The 20,322-nt window shown below is 54.7% G+C and overlaps 1 protein-coding gene across 1 annotated transcript in view; it reads right to left on the bottom strand.

Moving 5' to 3' along the window:
- The window catches only part of ZC3H3 (zinc finger CCCH-type containing 3), a 157,351-nt gene extending 141,689 nt beyond the window's left edge, over window positions 1–15,662 (bottom strand). Inside the window, exons 1-3 of the mRNA XM_067290103.1 lie at window positions 15,590–15,662; window positions 11,604–13,023; window positions 9,758–9,954 (exon numbers count right to left, since the gene is read on the bottom strand). Of these exons, the coding sequence (XP_067146204.1) occupies window positions 9,758–9,954; window positions 11,604–13,023; window positions 15,590–15,635 (1,663 nt within the window). The 5' untranslated portion in view covers window positions 15,636–15,662. The remainder of the gene's footprint in view (window positions 1–9,757; window positions 9,955–11,603; window positions 13,024–15,589) is intronic.
- Between the last annotated feature and the right edge of the window lie 4,660 nt (window positions 15,663–20,322).

Here is a 20,322-nt window from a genome sequence, read left to right as displayed (position 1 = left end):
CGGCCAGCCACGCTCCACCCCTGCTCCCAAGGACAAGCCAGGGAAAGGAGGAGACATCTGACAACGAGATGATTTACGGGCAAGGTCAATCTACGTATGACAGCGTGGCCGGTAACAACATTATCCCCGGCGGTCTCGAGCGGCAAAGCTGTGAACGGCTCAGATAAGCTCCTGCAGCGAGGAAGGACCTGCTCGGAAAGACAAGGCTAATGATGGAGCAGAGAATAAAAGACATGACGAACTCCAAGGGGTCCTGCGCGGCATTACGCACGACAAGGGCTTCCTTCGAGGGCAAGGATCGTAACCTCCGACTCCTCCGAATACGACGTAACAGAGACGTCACACCAGCTTCATTCAGACGAGGTGGGATCAGAGGTCTTACCTCACGGACAGGGGCAACGCTTTGTGCAATTCACTGATAGAAAAAAGAAAAATTACGCAAGAAATATTGGTGAAAAACAGCACCCAAACAGGAATCTTCCCGTTGGAAATATTTACCGGTTGCCCTTCACATTTTAAAAAAAAAATAAATAAATCAATAAATAAAAGGAGGTATAAGATCCAAGGCTCGGATTTGCAAAGCTGGCAGAGGGACGCAGACACCCAGCCTCAATAAAATTAACAGCAGCTGAGCATTCAAATGCCACCCATAACTTGCTCCTCACCCTTTACGCCCCGTTTACTTGCCGCACTCGGCTGGGCACAAGCAATGAAAACCAACCCCTTCCACTCCCTGTCACCAGTCCTTTCCGAGCGAGCGCCCCTTGTCCATCCGGCGGCCCATGTTACCGGGCAAAGCCGGGAAATAATTAAGGATTTGGGGAATTTTTGGAAGGTAACCACCACTCTAGCTGAAATTAGGTAGCTGTAGAGACACTTCTGTGGATAATGGCGGGTCTTACAAAGCCTGATGATCTTGCAAATCCTCTCTGGGGAAAAAAAAAAAAAATGCAAGTACAAGTAGGATTTCTTTCTATTGAGCGTGTTTACAGAATCCAGTTTCAATGCCGATGGTGGCAACAGAGGACAAAGAGGAAGCTGGTGACAGGAACTGTCATCTTATCTCAATCCGGAGCATGAGAAAAGCAAAGATGTAAGCAAGAAAGGAATATTTGGGACTAGGGAAGGGGGGTGGAAGGACTCAAACCAGCCTCTTAGCAGTGCGCGTAATGGATGCAAAGGATCTGCTGCTCACTTGGGCCACGGACGCATAAGTCATTGCTGCGGTTCGCCGTTTATTTGGCTTCTTTCACGTGGCCATCGCGCCAACCCACAACCCTGCGGCCACAAGCACTCCTCTCCCACCACGTGTCTCCCCTGCACCGTCATAATCCAAAAGCCGCTCCATGAAAACTAGTTTAACACACAGGTCAGGAGATCACTCTCTGAAAGCAGGAGAAGGTTGCTAGAGTTTCAACTCAGGTGGGTCACCAGCAAAATAAGTTTATCTTAGAGGTTGTGGAGTCTCCATCCTTGGAGGTGGCCAAAAGCCATCTGGACAGGGTCCTGGGCAACGTGCTCGAGGTGACCCTGCTTGAGCAGGGGGGTTGGACCAGATGATCTCCAGAGGTCCCTTCCAACCTCAACCGTTCTGTGATCTCAAGGGAGTCCCTAGGCGGCCAGATCCCTCCACCACAGACGGCACACGTGTTTCACCGCACCGCACCCCACTCGCCCAGCGGCAAAGCCAACCGCACATCGGGGCCAAACAGCACCGACAGGGCCATGGCGGAGGAGCGACGCCTGCCGAAGCTCACCGGTCTCTATCCGGAGCGTTACGCTTGATCCAGCGTTCCCAACGCACTCCTCAAAGCCGCTCCGCACGGGAAACATCAAATTTCACACTGCTTTCACATTGGCGGGGGACAAAAGTCACAAAATAAAACGCCAGCGTTGGGATACAAACTATTCCCAACCAGCGCATTTTCTTTCCACTCCCCCCCTCACCACTACAGTCGGAAGAGCTGGGTTAAAAGTTGGGCTCCTTCCATATGGGCAGAAGGAAGGAATAATGATGTTTGGGAGGGTTGTGCCGGCAAAGAGAGGCGGAAGGAAGCGGCGAACGCAGCCCGCCCTGGAAGGGAGCGAGCGCGGCTCGGCGATTTCCCCGCGACGCGGAACGTAAGAGCACGGCCGCGCGAGGACGGTCCCGGGCCGCGCGCTGCCGCAACGGTCTCACGCAAAACCCTCGAGCCCGACCAACGCAGTATTACTTAAGAAACAGATATACATTGCAATACCGTAAGCAAAAGTCCCTAGAGAAAGCGTTCGCTCGCTTTGTAAATATTCTGCTTTCAGCCAGCTGTGACGGCACCGAAGCAATCCCGGGCCCACGGCTGAGAAGTCCTGCCTGGAAGGGGACATTACAGAGGGGAAAAAGACACGGAGCGGCCTCTCGCCGGCATCTTTGTAATATTCTGCAATCCCCCACAGGCAAGACGGGCAGCCCGCGCTGCTGCTGAACAATGCAGTTTTGAATTCAATTAAAGTGATTATCTGTTGTGCCAAATAAATTGTGTACAGCATATATCCTGCAGCATTTTACACCTTCAGGCTCATTATTTTCTAACTGTTTCCTCCTGTTTATGCGCTTTCAAATTAAATTGCTGATAATATGCGCCAAAATAAAAAATGAGCGCACCTTGTCCGAAGAAAATTGATTCTCCTTTTTCCTGAACCGGGCGATTGCCAGGTTTTATATACTCTGTTCCTGGCGATCATTAGTAATTCAATTTTCTTTTTATTAGCCCCCTTATCTGCTGAGCAATATAGTGGCAGAGCTGACCTCTTTCGCACGGGTAAATGTTTAAAATCTTTTCCCTGATTAATTTTGCCAGTTAAGGAAAAGAGGAGAAATGGCCCGGCTCTTAGCCATCACAATGAATAAAGCTTAATGTTGATTGTGATGGAATTTCTAATGCCAAGGAAATTGATTGAACGCAGCAATTACACTGCAATAGTAACTCAAGGGAAATGGGATAGTTTTCTCCTGGCCATAGCCTTTTGGTTATTTAAAACAATCCAATTTGCAAGGATAATTATATATTAGTGTTTTATCTGCCACTCGAAATGAACATGGGAGTTTTGATACTGGCCCAGCATTAGCAGGTTATTGCTGCAAATTACTTGATATCTGCTTTCTTTCACATAAAGACGAAATTAGGCCATCAATAACCGGAAAAAGGTGGACGGGGTGGGGAGATGCGAGGGGCAAGAGTGCCCTCTGCAGGGCAGCGGGGAAGGCCGGCACGCGGGACGCCCCAAAATCCGGCGCCCCGCCGGGCCACGGCGCGCCTCTCCGGTCCCCCCCCGCCGGCGCGTTCCAGCGGCTGCCGCGGCTCCGCTGCGGAAACGCTCGGTTTCGAGCCGTTACCTGCAGTCGCCCCTAGCGGAGAAGCCGGAGGGACGGCGGGGCTGGCGCGGCGCGGCTCGCGCGACACAGCGACGGCATCGATTTTTACCGGGGTGAGAAAAGGTTCACGGCCGCGAGCGCTCGCCTGCCTTGCGTAGAAGAAGAAAAGAGCTGAGGAAGGGTCTGATCCTGCGAGGCGCTGAGCACGCTACGCCCACCACTTCCCCCTGGCGCTAAGAGTACCGGGCCCCTAGTAGCATTTAGCAAAAAAAAATTAAGAGCAAGGGGTTTCCTGCACCACCCGGCGCGGCGCTATCCATGCCGGAGAGCCGCAGCACGGGAGGAGCGGGAACATCCCTCGGGATCACTCAGGCCCCACTCAAAAGTTGGCATTTCCCCCTTCGAAAGGGCCACCGGCCCTGCGCCGCGGGGCATCGGCCCGGCTGCGGGTCGCGCCGGTCCGAAGGGTCCAACGGCACCACGGCGCCATCCCAACGTACGCGTCGCTGCTTCGTTATATTTTGCCGTAACGAACGGAGCAACGGAAAGCCGGTTCGGGACGGACGTTTGCCGTTTAGACAACACGATCGCAACGTACCATCATCGGCAGCAAAGTCACTCCGCAAACGGCAGAGGAGGGGTCCCGTATTTATCCTCCGCCTCGAATCTTTCGGTTCGGACGCCAAAAAAAAAAGGGGGCCTGGGGCAATTGCCATCCGTGGAAACTGCGCCCCGAGCTTAATTACCCGCTGGCCTCCCCCGGCTCCTGGCACCAGAGAGGGGACAGCAGCTTCGCAGGGAACTTCACGTTCGGGTTTTAAGAGCGCTTCCGACCACGACAAGCCATCGTTAAAAAACGAGAAAGCCTGAAGGAAAAAAAAAAAAAACATATAGGGAAATTGCAGAATTAACTCTAGTTAGCGTTTAAATAGGCCGTGACATTTCCGGGCAACACGGTGCCGCCGGTGGCCCGAGGATCAGGTTCAACCAGCAGGATTTTGGCCCAGCAGCTTCTCCCTGGATAAGCGGAGAAGCGACAGCCGCGTGTCCCCTTCTTGTACCCAACCCCTAAATCGGAGCCAAACAAGAGGCAGGGAGGCTGCCTGATCCGCTACACATATACAGCGATATATATATATCCCTGCATATATGAAGCTTGGTGCTTCGAGACAGGAGTCTGGAGCAAGCAGGTACGGGCGCAAAATGAAGCGGACACCTCGGAGAAGTTAGGAAGCCGGTTCAAACGGGGGAAGCCCATCAGCCACCTCAGGTTCTTGACCGCGGCCCAAGCCGGGGCTTGTTATCTGAACGGATTCACAACTCCCAGCAAAGCAGTTATCTCCAAGATCTCCTTCCCCCTAAAAAGGGCCTAAGAAGTTGGATGAACAGACCGGTAGCTATATCAGAGATGCTTCAAAGCTCTACCGTCCCGTCGGAGCAACTCTAATTTGGGATACATCCCAATTCCCGAGGGGCTTATTAAATGTTACGTTTAATCAAATGAATATCTCGAAGCTAATTTATAACAGCTGCAAGTTTAACACTAGTCACGAGAGCCACCAAAATAACCCCAAGGGCTACTGTTTTGTGACTTTCCGTTTTCTCCCTACTAGGGTCACTGGTTATGAAACGGGAACCGGGCGATTCCCAGAGCAGCAAGCTCCTCTGAACCCCGATCATCAGGAGACACCAATTTGAGACCAAGCCACAGCTGCAGGTCCCCAGCTTTTCTGTGGCCGTGCTTCCTGATGGTTACCCGACATCTCCAAAAGGATGACGAAGACGTTCAAGCGTCTTTGCTCACACCTTCGGTACGTACCGCAGAGCCCGTGCCACGTATCCCAAAAGCTGGTTTAGCAGGGCAAGCAGGAAAACATCAAAGCTGCGTCAAAACACTGCCTACATCAGCCAGGGTTCTCCAAAGGAAGGGGCTAATCCAGCTTTTTGCACCCACACTGCAGCACGTGAGATCAGGCACGTTTTTCCCCAGGAATCCTTCCCGCACCGACAGCTATCAGCCCTGACGGATGTATGGTCTGCGCCTGGCTCCCACGGCTCCCGTGCGATCGCAGGCGCTGTGGGTGGCATCTCACCGCTCAGACATCGGTCCCCACAGGGCCCAGGCTCCAGCGCCGCCACATCCATCTAGCCGGATCACGAGCCCAGCCTGGACCATCTGGCTTTTTAACTGGTTTGTTAGCTGGGCGTTGTGCGTGTCCAGACTCGAGAAGACGAGCTACATCGCTCTACGCGGAGGAAAGCCATTCGGCTGGCCCAAGACCGTCACCGTCTGCTCCAGAAAGCTCCAGATCCGGCTCTTTTCGCACTACAAGAAGAGCTGCCCACAGAGGCTTGATAGTTCAGGCCTGAGAACAAGCCAATACTTTACTCTTACCAAGCAGCGGTAGGACAGCAGCTCCCACGCTCCCTCGGTACGCGTCTCTCCATGCTCCTCCTGCTCCAGGAGGCTCCTAGGAACATCTCAGTCCTCCAGCTACTTCCCTGGCCCTTAGTCTTGCAGCTTCCTCCAAGATTAAAACCCCACGAGCTATTTTCCCCGCTTTGAGCAAGCACAGAGTAATAAACCAGCCCCCCCAAAGTCTCTCAGGTAATCCGAGAGCCAGGAATCATAGCCACAAGCCTCCACCCCCCAGCTCCCTAGGGGACCACACTGAAACCAGAGGACACCTACCGTTACACATATATGTAATGTTATCCACGGAGGGGAGCTAAATCTGAGCAACATCCGGGATGCTCCAAATCCTCCCAGAGGCCAGGCTCACTCTCCCTGCTCACGAACGGCGGTACAGCGAGCCCAACTCACCCGGCACAGGGAGCCAGCTCGGAGCAACAGATGTCCGCTCCCGCAAAGCGGGACCGCTAGCGCTCACCCTTAAACACCAGGCAGGAGACGCCAACCCTGCCAAAATTCACTTTGCAACTTCAAAGCCCTCAAGACTCCTGCTGACCTTCCCTGCTAAGTGGTTAAGCTGAGCAGCTCCGTACTGCTCCGCAGCTGCCTCCCTGCTGCACAGAGGTGCCGTTGTCAGGAGACGGAGCATCTGTCGAGTCCTTTGGGATCCCCCGAGATGAAGGTACAACAGAGGTTAGATTACCAGCAGCCCTCCAGAATCAGACGCCCATACGATCCTAGTGTTTAGCGCTTGATATTTTAGCAGCGAGGGGACAGCTTGCAAGCACGGCAGAGAAAAGACTGCGCAGACTTCCACGGGATTACACCACTGCGTTGCGTCTTGGAGAACCTCTCAGGAAGGAAGGCGCGCAGCCAAGTTCGCAGAGTTATCACATTAGACGAAAATATACCGAGAAGGATCTGACCTGAGCAAGGTCCTCTTAGCAAGAAGACCGATTTAACGCAGCTGCGTCTCAAGGGAAGCGCCGGCAACATCCTCTGCAGAAAGCCTGGATGAAGCAGTAAGAACTACAGTAGGAACAACCTCGTACCGGCCCTGGGGATGAGAAAGGCAACTTCAGGATCCATCCCCAGCTTTAATTGAGTGGTTCCAGTCCCACTTGACAGTCCGTTTTCCAAGGCTGATGGCTGGTCTAGTGGAGCATAGAGTCCCCTCTCTGTTACAGAAGGCAGGAGAGAAATTTAGAAGGCATTTTATAATTACAGCGGGGAGAAGGATGGGAATCATCTTTAAGTCACCTTCTAAAACACCGGAGTCTGGCTTCCCACTAGCACGGCGCTCACACATGCACGCTCGCACACACCGGGAAGGAAGGCAGGGCACTTCCTTTTGCTTTTGGCCATTTTAAAACCGGAGCAAGACCATTTCTGCAGCAGGTGGCTACTGTCTGCAAAGAAAAAAAGCCGCGCGCAAGCACTCGAACCAGGTCACCAAGTTTTATTAAAGCGGAAACTCATTTCCCCATCTGCGAGCCGAGCCTGCAAAGCGCACGGATCCAAGCACTTCGGCGCAGTCACATCAACGTAGACAGCTCACAACTCTTACAAGTTTGGGTTTTGTCTCTGCTTGACTTGACTAGCAACTGGCAGGAACGGTCTGATAATTTGATTCCGCTTTTGGGCAGGAGAATGAACTAGATGCTTTCCCAAAGCCCCTTCCAGCCCTGTTTTCTATTTTTTTCCACCTTCTCTAGCCTAATTTGCCTTCTTCCACTTGGATCAAGACCAGCAGCACAACCACGTTTCTGCACTATCTACGTATTTTCAGTCCTAGCCGGTTTAAGATCAAAAAAATCTTTTCTTTATGGGAACGTTTCCTTCAGTCAAGAAATCAGAATAGATTCCCAGAAATACACAGAGTTTTGGCAGCTGCCAATCAGGCTCCCAGGAGGGTAGAAGATTTTAATCCATTTTGCATATTCTTAACCTATACGAAGCTTTACTTCTGTTGGGCGCACACTTTTACTGACAGCTTCTCAAAAAAAAAAAAACTAGATGCTATGAATACACAGCTGTAATTCATGAAGTTTCAATTTGAGCTCTGCTCTGCCCTGAAAAACACCCCTAAAAACAGGGAGGTGGGGAACAGCGCAAGCTCTGCAGCCATTCTCAGTGGCGCAGCAGCTTATGGACAAAGCTGGGAGCTGCCTTGTCCCCGCTCTGCTGAAAGGATCCCATTGCAGGGTTGGCAGCTCTAGAAGGAAACCACTAAACCCAGCGAATCCCTAGAGAAACCTGGAGTTAAGGAGACAGAAGAAAGACGAAGACAGCGTGGCTAGAAAGAGCAGGTCCAACACAACTGGTCTGTAAATCCCACCAGAGCAAAGCCAGGGAGACATCCGGAAGAGCGGTCGCAGCACAAGGACGACAAATCTCCGACCACACATGCTGCCTTCGTGCGATGCACGAGTACCTTCAGTGCAAACCGTCTGGAGGTGAAGCATTCACACCCCTCCAGACATCCAAGGATTTGCTGACATCCTTAAATTAAACAAGCTTCAGCCTCAAAGCAAGGAGATTGCCGAAATGCCAGACCACGGGTACTATGGCAGAGTTAAATTCAGTCTTAGTCTCCCTGCTTCTGCCTCTCCTATGTACCTTTTTCTGCCTCCCAAAGCACTAGATCTGAAATTCTCCTCCCAGCATCCTCCCCATCCCTTCATTTTTTCCCTAACGCATGTGTTTGAGGAGGGATTGGGCTTTTTCTCCTCCTCCTCTCCCAAAAACCTTTCCCTTTTCCTGAACGACAGGCCTCCTTTCTTCTGTCAAAACGCAGCGATGTCTTAACACACGTTAACACAGAGCTATTTGCCGGAACGTGAAATAACTATAATCACACATGGAAACTCGGTAATTGCAGCGCAGAACAGGAAACCACACAAGCATCTTCCTGAAAACAGACGCCAGACAGCTCTACTTTTTGAGACAGACCGCGGCTACGTCACAGCCTAAACAACCCTCCCCGCTCCAGCGATACCTGCCGTCACGGTGTCACCAGCCGCACCGCTGGACTCAAACGAGCAAAGCGCAGGCGCGCAGCCAAAACACCTTTCCCGCCAGCGAACCTGAATCCCGGGGCAGACGGTGAAGCCTCTTGTCCATGATCACGTAGCCATTTAACAGCAGGACCGGACTTCAGGTGGGAAGCGCCACCGAGCAGTTTCACGCGCGTAGGCGCAGCTCTCCAGGCCCCAACAAGCTGCTCCAAGCTGCTTTCCGCTCCGAGAAGCGCCGACCCAAGGCGGCAGGACATAGACACGAGGTACCTGTTCGTAGGCACGAAGCATCTGCTACCAGCGGACTACCACCACACGCTGCAACAACTAGAAAACACCCCCCAGGAGAAACGCTCTTTCCGTGACACGGGGCCGAAACCCAACGGAGCTGCCAGAGGAACAGTCGCTTCTCACCTCAGTTCAATTTAGGCTCAGAGACAACACTCGGCAGCCTTTATTCCTCCAGCAATTCCCGTTTTAACCCAATCGCATATAAAAGCCAGACTCCTGCAGCCACCGCACGGGGGTACGGGTGCATTAGGCAGGGCTGTAATTGCTAGCGGAGCATATCGTGATACGCACAAGCTTTTCCCGTGGGCAAAGGAAGAGATTATCCAGCATTACACGTTATTACCGTCTCCGCCACCCTCTTCCCATTAAGCCCCTCCTCAATCATTTTTCTATTTGATACCTGCAAGTCCAGCAAAACCACGGTAAAGGCCAAGAGAAGCTTTAAAACGGCCCCGTCCGGAGATCTCGCAGCACAGACGTTTACAAGACGGCTCTGGGGTAAGGCAGGAGCCTTACTGCAGCCAAGACTCTTCTCCTCCACGTTTGCCCCCGGACCGAAAGCAGCAGATCCACCTCCCCGAGGACCCAGTAACTCATTTCCAGATTCCAAGAGCCTCTGTTGGAGCCGCTTGCCCAACGCGCGGTCAGCGAACACCATCGCCGCCTTCGGACGGTTGTTCCTACCTTCCTTGGCAGAGACCTGCATCCGGGCGGCCGGCAGCCTGCACAGCCTGTGCTTGGTGATCTGCACGAGGCCCTTGGGCGAGGAGCGTTTCAACGTCGCGGAAGGCTTCCCCCGCGAGGAGTTTTTCTTCCTGAGATGGAAGTGGCTTTTCAGAGGTGTGGCAGGGGAGGAGCTGCTCTTCCTATCCGCTGGGGAACTGTGAAGGCACAACACACCACAGTTAGAAGAAGGTCGAGAGGTAACCGAGACACACTGGTCCCCTTGCCCGCTGCCGGGAAGAGAAGCCAGGTCACCAAACACCATTCTCCTCCACGCTGCTCCCCTACGCAAAGGCGATGAGACATATTGGATAAAAAAGTGCAACAGGCAAACGCAACGGATTTCTAGCAAAGTGCAGATGGAGAATGAGGTGTTTGACAGTCAAACTCAGCTCCCTTCTGGCTTCTGTCCAACAGATGCAGGGGAGAAGACAGTGTCCTTTGGAGAGCCAAGAGGATCAAACCATGACAGTCAAAAAAAAAAAAACCCAAAAAACAAAAAAACACACAAAAAATCCCAACTTTTCCAGGCACCTCACTCCAAAGTCATTTTCCCAGCATGATCTACCAGCAGACACGTCCCCCAAGAAACCAGGAGGACAAGCCAAGGATGGAGAGCTGTGATGCACTGACGAGCAGAGCATCTGGGAAACAGAAGCAGGACCCAGAGGCCCCAGAGTTTCAGCCTGGGCTCTGTCACCGGCTCGTTGTGTCACTTGGAAGAGTTACGAAGGCCACAGCCCTCAGCTGGCAAGAGCCCATGGCGTTACGGCGGTGAGAAAGGAGCCAAGGCACGCCTCCGCTGCGCCGAGCGCATTTTTCGGTTAGGTGATACCACGGGGTCACTCAGCTGTGCCACCAAGCTTCGCCACATCCCACATCTCCCTTCCCTGCAGCACTGAGCCTCCATCCAGCCCCGTCACCGTCCTGCTGAAAACTGCAGCAGGAAACACTCTCCTGGGAGCGACAGGAGCAGGAAGACCCTGGATCCGTCACTCTGGCTCCACAAGGAGAAAGGAAAGTGAGGCTTCAGGTAGGACACAAGCACTCGACCTACGCTGGTGGACAGCACAAAATGCAGAAAGGAGGCGATCCACGCTCCAAAGAGAGGGGGGAACGGTAACAGCAGAGCATCGGTGACAACACCGTGGCTCTTCACTCGCGATAACACATTTACGGCCAGGTATCACTTCTTCCCGGCAAGCACGAGCCCGCACAATTCATTTACCATCCCCACCTCCATCCCAGAGCCTGCCAAGCACTTTACGATGACGGATGATAAAGGATGCGGTGATTCAAGCCACTTTTGCTCTCACCGGCCCCCAACGTAACGAGGCTCTGAGAGTCTGAAAACAAATCAATAAGGAAAGAAAGCTATTTCCTCCCCTCTGAATATTAGTATGTTATTCTGGTCGGGGAGGAGTCTCCTAAGTGCTGTGGCAAAGTCTTCAGAGAACAGGGATGGGAGACGAGAAGAAAACCCACCTCTGTTTGAAAGATAAATTCAGAGTTGCACGGACTGATAAGAATTAAAAACCCGATGCCTCACAATGAGTCCACACAGAGCAAAGTCCCCACACCTGGAAAGGACAAATATACCCTCCCGTATCGTTATAATTGCGCTCACACGTCCGCAACTTACGTGCACTTCACATTATTATCTCGTTATTAATCACTTCGGCATTATTCAGCACAGAATAGATGTCTACGAGCATAAAGAAAAGGGCTTAAAGGCTTCCGTTGAAGCCAACGGACATGAAATAAAGCCAGCGCAATGACAGCACTCGGAACAAGACGAGCAACTCACCACGAGCTTCCTTTTCTCTTGATGATTTTTGTCCGACTCTTCACTTTATAACCGGAAAGCGCAGCGTCGCCGAAGGAGGACTTCACCCCACTGTGACCGACAGACGCGTCATTCGGAGGCGGCGGGGCAGAGCTGGCTCTAGAGATGCCGGAGGCCCCAGCCTTTTTCTGGTCCTCGGACTGCCACCTGAACGCCGACTTGGAGGTGGAGGGAGAGGTCTGCAGGCTGGAGGCTTTCCATTTATACTTGCTGGGGGAAACGCCCAGTTTGGACTGCAGGACAGATTTCTTCAGCTTTGCTCCCAAGTCTCCTTTCGGCGATAGCTTAGCCGCTCTGTCTGCTCCGCCAGCGAGCTTCCTCGCCCCATCAGAAGCTCGAGGGCTCATCCATCTTTTCACAGCACGAGAACATTTACCAGGGTTTGCAACCCACGTGTAATTGGTTTTCCTGAATTTCGAAGCTTTGCTGGAGACCGATGTTGAGGAGGCCCTTTGGAGACCGGTCGCTTTGGAGAGCGCTGAAAATCGACCCTTCATCGGATTCATCCCCATCGCCGAAGTGGCGGCCTGAGCAGGTCTAGAGCGCGTCTCGGCGTTTCCGAAGAGCTTTGGCTCTCCGAGAGCATCTCTGACCCGTTCAGAGCTGGACTGGCCCGGAACTGGCGGCTCTGGCTTCTTCCACACCGAACGGCAAGCTGGGTTGCGGTCAGGCAGGGCCGAAGGCTGCTGCGGCTCCGACTTGAGCATTACGGCACTTTCACCGGCAGTTCTGCGGGAGGCGGTGGCGCCCTGGGCTGCCTCGCCGGACAGACGCACCGTTCTCAGCACGCCCGACACGTTCAGGTGCACCGAGCTCGCAGGCTGGTACGAGGAATTCAAGGAAACCGAGAAAGAGGGCTTTCTCTCATCGCTTTGGCTCGCGTACGGAGAGCTAGAGTATTTCTGCAGATTTTTACTGCCGTCTGGAACAACCGCCACCTTTTGCAGCCCAGAAAGCTCACGAGGAGAGCTCCCTTCAGCAAAACTTTTAGCGTTTACAACCGGGCCAGTCCTCTGCGGCAGCTGGATCCCAACAACTATATTCCCATCCGTAGTCAAGTCCACGTGCCTTTCCGGGGCTGCTCCTTGCGGTCCGGATGCCTGGCTGTCCCCTTGGCTTACAAAAGCCTGCGAAGCGCTCGCGTTCCCACTGCTGTCGGCGTGACGCGCCGGTCCAGGCGGTCGGTTCACGAGGGAGTACTTTTTCCTCCAGGAGTTCCCCCGGCGCGGCTGGAAATCCCTGGGAGCCTGCTGGGAGTAGCCAGCCGAAAACGCCCCGCGCCTGCTGAAGGCGGGCTGCCGGGGATTCCTCCAGCGCGGCGTCGCAGAAGGCAGGGGCACTGGCGCGTTGCCATGGACGTTTTTATGGTCGTTTATGAGACCTAAAGACAACGAGACAGCGTCTGTTAATTGCCGTTCCCGCAGGAGTTTTACGATATCGCGGCTCCGCGAAGCCGTTTTCTTCGCGCCGCAGCGGAGGCGATCGCTCCGCACAGGCTCACGCAGGCCAGGTTTTCGATAACCCGCGCTGGGAGAAAAACCTCAAAACAAATATTTCCCTCGATCCTTGCAAAAGTCGATAACAAAAGCTATTTAGCAGGACAGCTCAACGCGAGCCCGAACCACAGAGCGAAACCACAGATTTACCAGCAGACGCCACGCGCTGCGCAAGTGCCGTTAACCACCGTTTGCCCCCTTATACCCATCTTTGCCGCCAGCGCCAAAAACGCCGCTTGAATTATTGCGTTTGGAGCCTAATAAAAAATAAAAAAGCGGATTTTATTTCCAGATACGGCTTCAGATCTCCTCAGAGCGCTCTGAGCCCCGCCACGGCGCGGCCAGGCAGCTTCCACCAGTACGGGGCTGCTCATACACGGAGCCTGACACGGGCTGAAAGACAAACCAGCAAGGAGGAGGCTCACGAGGCGGCTCCAGCTCCGCCGTCGAGTCACGGCACGTTCGTCCCGCTGCCAAGTCCCCGCGCCTCCCGGTGCTCTAGTTTTCTAATGACTCGTTGGGTTAATAGATACACGCGGATTAGGGAGGGTCTGAGCTCGTTAAGCACCAGCGTTTATGAAACGCTTCAAATAAAAGGGATTACCAAAGGATTTTTTTGGAGCTTTATATTTTAGGCGCATGCCAGCGTGCTCCAGCGTGGAAAAGTTTCTCCTGCTGCCAAACAGGAGAGTTCGCAGAGCTGCCAAAAAAGCAGCGGCGGCAGGTCGGCCAGCCGCACTCCATCCCCAACCAGCCACCCTCGTGCCGTGCGCGACGTACCATAATTCACTTTAAAACGTTCAAACGCATTAAGCGATCCAGGAATAACTAAAGAACGGCCGGGTATAAATCAAGCTTCACAACTTCCTTTACTCCTCTCTCTCCCCCCTCCGCTTTATCGCGGGGATCCTGCGAGGCCGTCGGCAAAAGAACGGAGGGTTTTCGGTGCCAGAGGTTTGGCCAGAAGGGCCAGGTCTCTATTTGGTCTCTCCGGTTTGGCCTGGAGGAGGCAAGGACCAGGCCTTCCTCCCTCTTGTCACACCCCCGCCAGCCTTCGCTTCACTCAGCCACGCGAGGCCCCGGACAGAGGCAGATCTCTGCAAGGCCCGAGCGGAGTTTGCGGCCTTACTAACGAGGAAAAACTACCTTGGGGTCTATAAATAGAGCGAGACCTAAGAATAAGCACCCGCTGTTCCCCGGGGGCTAGGAAAGGGCAGGCAAATATATCCCCGCTTCCCCGCGGGGTTGAGGAAGCGGCACGGGCGCAAGGACGGGGCCGCATCTCGCCCCTCTGCCGGGAGGAGCGGCGCCAGCGCGGGGGCAGCCGGGCACCCCCGCACCCCCGCGGGGGGATCACCAGCCCCGCAGGGAGCCGCGGCCTGGGGGTGTCCCCCCCCCCCCCCCGGGGATCCTCCGGTCTCCACTCGCTTCCTGCCTCGCCGGACTCCTGGGTCCTCTCCTCTTCTGCCCCCACCACACCTGGGTTCTCTCCTCTCTGTCCCTTTCCATCCAGGACTTCTAGGTTCCCTCCCCTCCCCGGACGCCTGGGTCCTCTCCCCTCCTTCTCTCCCAGGAGCCCTCCTGGGTCCGCTCCACCTCCCCCCCCTTGAGTATTTTGCTGTTCCCTCCCCTCCCCCCCTCGGACTCCTGGGTCCCCCCGCAACCGGCCTGCCCCTCCCCCCACAGGGACTCCTGGGCCCCCCCGCAACCAGCCCCTCCCCCCCCGCGGACTCCTGGTTCCCCTCATTGCCTGCCCCTCCCCCCCCAGACTCCTGGGTCCCCTCACTGCCTGCCCCTCCCCCTCTCGGGGACTCCTGGGTCCCCTCACTGCCTGCCCCTCCCCCCCCTCCCGGGGACTCCTGGGTCCCCTCACTGCCTGCCCCTCCCCCCCTCCCGGGGACTCCTGGGTCCCCTCACTGCCTGCCCCTCCCCCCCTCCCGGGGACTCCTGGGTCCCCTCACTGCCTGCCCCTCCCCCCCTCCCGGGGACTCCTGGGTCCCCTCACTGCCTGCCCCTCCCCCCCTCCCGGGGACTCCTGGGTCCCCTCACTGCCTGCCCCTCCCCCCCTCCCGGGGACTCCTGGGTCCTCTCACTGCCTGCCCCTCCCCCCCTCCCGGGGACTCCTGGGTCCTCTCACTGCCTGCCCCTCCCCCCCTCCCGGGGACTCCTGGGTCCCCTCACTGCCTGCCCCTCCCCCCCTCCCGGGGACTCCTGGGTCCCCTCACTGCCCGCCCCTCCCCCCCTCCCGGGGACTCCTGGGTCCCCTCACTGCCCGCCCCTCCCCCCTTCCCGGGGACTCCTGGGTCCCCTCACTGCCTGCCCCGCCCCCCCGGGCCCCTCGGCCCCCCCGGGCCCCTCGGTCCCCCCGCAGCCAGCCCGCCCCTCTCCAGGACTCCCGGGTCCCCTCGCTGCCCGCCCCTTCCCCCCGGCTCCCGCCGGGTCCCGCCGTACCCTGCAGCAGGCGGATCTGCCGCCGCAGTTGCTCCTTCTCCTCCATCCCCGCAACTGGCAACGCTCCCGCACGTCACCCCCCTTTACGTCATCACCCCGCGCCGGCAGTTGGCCGGTCACGTGACGCGCGCGCCGTCACGTGACGCGCGGCGCCGCGGCGCCCCGTCGCCATGGCAACGGCCGCGCCCGCGGCCTGCGCGCCCCGACGGGGCCCTGTTCGCAGCCGGGCCTGGTGCCCTTGTCCCCCTCCCCTGTCCCCTGAAGCTCCCCCCCAGCCTGATCCCGGTGTCCCCAGCCCCAAACGACACAAATGTGTCGTTATTGCAGCTCTGCAAATCTCGCATCAAACGTTTTGGCAGCAGCTCGCGAGGCAGTTTACGTTATCCTCGGTTTCTGGATGGGAAACTGAGATTCCTCCCAAAACCGGTGGCAGATCCAGCAACAGAAAGCAGTTCTCCTGGGTCTGGTCCCACTCTCTATCCCCTAAAAACCCCTAAAATGTATTTTTGTCCTGAACTGTACCCACCAAGCACGTTTCCAGTCCTGTGAGTGAAAATCGGATGGCTCGGGTTACCAGTATAAATCAGGAGTATTTACGAAGTATATGCATGTAATCAAGAGCAGAATCAGAGAAGCATGTAAATTATACGGAAGTTATCCTTAGGAATTTGCTTTCTGAATGGGTTCACCCTTCCCTTTCTAAGGAGGAAATTAATTAAAATTAATAAAACTTTAAAAAAAAAAAGCCGTAACAGTGCCTCAAGTCTGCGAGGAGATAAAAATCCATAACAAAATTGTTTCTAAACTACTTGGAAAATAAAAAACTGAGCCAAGTAGCTGTATCAGCATCATGCTGTTTCCTGCTAAACGCTCCTATGATGGGAACCCTATAAAAAGAATTGATCATCAACCCGGAGTTGTTTAAAACTGAAGTTGCCTCTTGGGGCATCTTCCTTCCCACCGCCTGCCCCAGCTCTGATCAAAGAACGGTCCTTGGGCGAGCACAGGATTTGCCTATGCGGAAAAGTAGCTAAATTGTTAATTTAATTATTAGTAGTAAATTATTAAAAGTGTGTTTAGCGGCCTTTTAATTCGATTCGGCAGTGGAAGAGCGGGAAGGGACAGCCCGTAGGGCTACACCGCGCGGTGCAGGCTGCCGGCTACAGCGGCGGGGGGAACCTGGCCGCTCGCAGCCGAAGCTCTCCCACCGCGGAGGAAACGTTCGGCCCCTCTCGTCGCGCGTGCGAAAGGGCCGGGAACCAGGCGGGGAGAGGCGCCGGGTCTGCTCCTTTCGACGGCAGCCTGGGAGCAGCTCGAATCGATCCCCGGGCCCCCCCCCCCCCCCCCCGCGGAGTTTCATAATCCCTCTAAACTGGCAGAAATTGGCACTTCTGCCAAAAGAAGCCTCCTCCGCTCCCAGCTGCTCGTTCCCTCCCTTGCGCTGGCACAAGCAGTGAAGTGGCTGCATAAATGAGCTAGAACGGGCTGATCTGAATTAAAATTAATTCAGCACGCATACACGCACACAAAAAAAAAGCTTTTTTCTTTTTTAACAGAGGGAAGCCGGGTACCCACCACTCCCGCAAAACTGAACCTTAGGGAAAGAACGAGCTGAAAGCAGCGGGGGAGCTGCCGGGCCGGCAAGGCGGCAAGGACTCGGCGCCGCTCCGTGGCCCGGGGCAGCACGGCCAACGGGTCTCAGTGGCACCGGCGTCCGGCGGGCAGAGAGCCTGCGGTTAGTGAGCGCGTGGGAAATACTGAGAAAAGAGAGGGCTCAGTAACCAAGACCAAGGTCTTTTTTCAGACCAAGAACAGTTTACGCATAGAGGTGCCTCGGCCGGCGGTCCCCAAGTCCCCAACCTTTTATCTAACTGGCACTGACACCGAAGGAGCAGCTCACCGCCGCCGACGTCCCGTTTTGCTCACCCTGCCGGTCGGAGCCAAAGCACGTAACCAGAAAGTGTGCAAAAAGCAAACTTTTTGCAAAGCAAAGCGTGGGACGAGGCGGCGTTGGAGGGTCTTGGGCCGCTTGGGATGGGGAGCACCCGAGGAGAGGCTCCCGCGGGGTGGGGGGGTCCCAGGGAGCTGGGGCAACATCTTAAGAATGACCTGGATTTTCCCCGGTGGCTGGGGAAGGGAGAGGAGCATCTCGCCTCGGGATATGCGCTTGGATTGCTTGCACATCTCCCCCATGAGGTGCACGCAGGGGGCAAACGAGAGGCAGGGATGCCGCATCGCTAAAATAAATTCCCTTTTTCCCTTCAATCCGCGGTCAGGAAGCACGAACCGTTCAGGGGTTTTGCTCCTCAGCGCATGTTGCAAACAGCGCACTTGAAAACCCCACGAATTCACGGCACTCGTTTTCTGGTCATAACACTACGCTTGTATGACGCTTGCTTGTAAGTCTAATTTAATTAAAAAACCAGTAAAAAGCAAGTGCAGGGTTTTGACGCTGTGTTGGCAGGGCATCTGCATGTGAGAATACGCCCCAGGGAGGGTAGCACATTTAAGAGAAATTAAATTGTCTCATTCAGCCCAGAATAAACACGGTGCTAATCCCTCTAATGGCCTTAAACACCACCAGAACTGCGTCTCTAGTGACAAGCGTGCAATAGGACCCAATTAAGTTACTCACACGTTTGAAATCCTAGCCTCATCAGCTTTGGTTTAGTCTGGAGTCTCTCGATGGCTTTCCGTGAACTTGCTGAGACAAGCGAAAACACTAAACTTCGTTAAGCGCTGCACCAGCAGATTGCAGAGACCCGATGACAGCGTGAGTGGGAGGCGCTGGCATTTCTGCGGGCTGCTTCGCACGAGCTGATTTCCAAAGGCGCGGGGAGCTCCTAGGATCCCTGAGTCCTTCGGCGTCGCCGAAAACGGCAGCGTCTGGGATCCATCAGCAGGAGCGTCGTGTGCAGGACAACAAGGGGATTATTCTCTCTGCTGGCACCTGTGAGTCTCAGCCGAAGCATTGCCTCAAGCTTGGAGTGAGACACGTTAATAAAAACGTAGAAAAATCAGTGAGAATCCAGAGAAGGGAAATCAAAATAGTAAAGGTTTAGAAAACATGGCATGTGAGGAAAAGCTGAGCGAATTATATATAGTAGGGTTAAAAGAGAAGAAGATAATTGTGGAGAGAAATGATATTAGAAATAAATATCTAATCAAGTGGGCTTGCTGCTTGCTAGTGGTAGTAAAAGAGGAATTATCTTTGTTTGCAGAAATGGAGATTTAAGTTACAGCTAAGGGAAAACTTTCCAGCTATATGGCGAAGTTTACCGAGGGTGGATGGAAAGTTTTAAGAAAAATATCTTCTGGGGCGGTCAATATGTACTGAATCCTGCTGGGGGTCTGCTTTAGGTGTCCTCAGCTCGTTTTCAGCCCTCTGTTTCCCCAGTCCCGTCAGCCCTGTGGCATCTTGCGTGTGTAGTTGCAACGTCAGTGGTTGCATCCTGCATCCCTCTGCAGAAACATCGTGAAGAAAAGGGTCCGGAGCTGAGTGGCCCGTTGCCTTTCTGTGCCAGCGCTTGTACCACCGCAGTGGGCATGGGAGAAGGACATGGTCTGGCTGCAGAACAAACCTTTTTTTTGTTTTTTTGGGGTTTTTTTTGCGGGGGGGTTAGTTTCCAGCTTCATCTGGTCTCCAGTAAGATTCACCATGTGGCCTCATGAGAGCTTGCAATGGCATGGAGGTCCGTAGGGAGGAGGGCAGCACAGGGGTCTCCCTCTGGGGCGGTAACATGGACCTGTATTGCTCTAAACCAAGCACAAAAACACGCTTCTTCAGAACGCCGCAGGAGCAGCCCGCGACCCTGAGCTCAGCCGATGGCAAACCGAAACCCCCTGCTTGAGAAAGGAGACCAAGATCCGGCTGCTGAGAAATCTCTGCCTCCCGCTTTGGCCAGTCTCGCCGGCCACCCAGATGCCCACTTCTGCAAACTCCATTGCTGAGGTGGCAGGTGCTCACCGGCGTCAGGGAGTTTTAGGGTGATCTGGCACCGATCTGGTCTGCAGAGGGAGGTGGGAACAGCCCTAAGCTCCTCGCGGTGCTCAGACAACGGAAGGAGGAAGAGGCCGGAGTCGGCGCAGAGCTGTTTCGGGGAGCAAAGGACGGGAGCACCAAAGTGCAGCGTGTTTGCAGCGATGTGGGAGAGGTACTGTGAGCCCCAAGAGAAAAGACGTAGGCTGGCCAGGGTGGAGCTGTGCAGGAGCTTGGAAGGAAGATGAGGCGTCTGAATTTGCTGTGGAAGGAGACCAGGAGCCAATGCAAAGCTTCAGGAGGAGGCGTGACATGGGCCAAGCAGCAGGCAAAGAAGATAATTTTAGCAGCAGCAGCAGCTTGCTGGATAGACTCGAGCAGCGCAAAGGAAAAAAGGGAGAAAATTGACCACAGAGGAGATTGTAGGATGGTCCAAGTGTGGTTTCCATGAGAGACAAGGAACCAACAACAATGTTGTACAAGGCAGTGATGAAAACTAATTTGCAATAGTGTGTATGATGCCCGTGGCTGTGCTGGATAAATTCAGGGTGGAATAGGTGTAGGGAACGGTTGCTAAGCTTAGTCAAGGGAAAGGAGAGCTTCTCGCAAGAGGCACCCAAAACCACTGAGTTTTCTTAGCCCAGAAGCAAGATGACAGGATTGCTCTCTGCAAATGGGTCAGAGGAAGAAGGCAAATATCAGAGAAAAAGGACGAGTTTTTCAGGCGAGAAGGTGGCATGGGGTTATTAAATTC

The sequence above is a fragment of the Apteryx mantelli genome, chromosome 2 (assembly GCF_036417845.1).
Source record: "Apteryx mantelli isolate bAptMan1 chromosome 2, bAptMan1.hap1, whole genome shotgun sequence".
Lineage (NCBI taxonomy): Eukaryota > Metazoa > Chordata > Aves > Apterygiformes > Apterygidae > Apteryx > Apteryx mantelli.
Note: the sequence above shows the minus strand (reverse complement) of the source record. Positions and strands in the feature narration are given on the sequence as shown.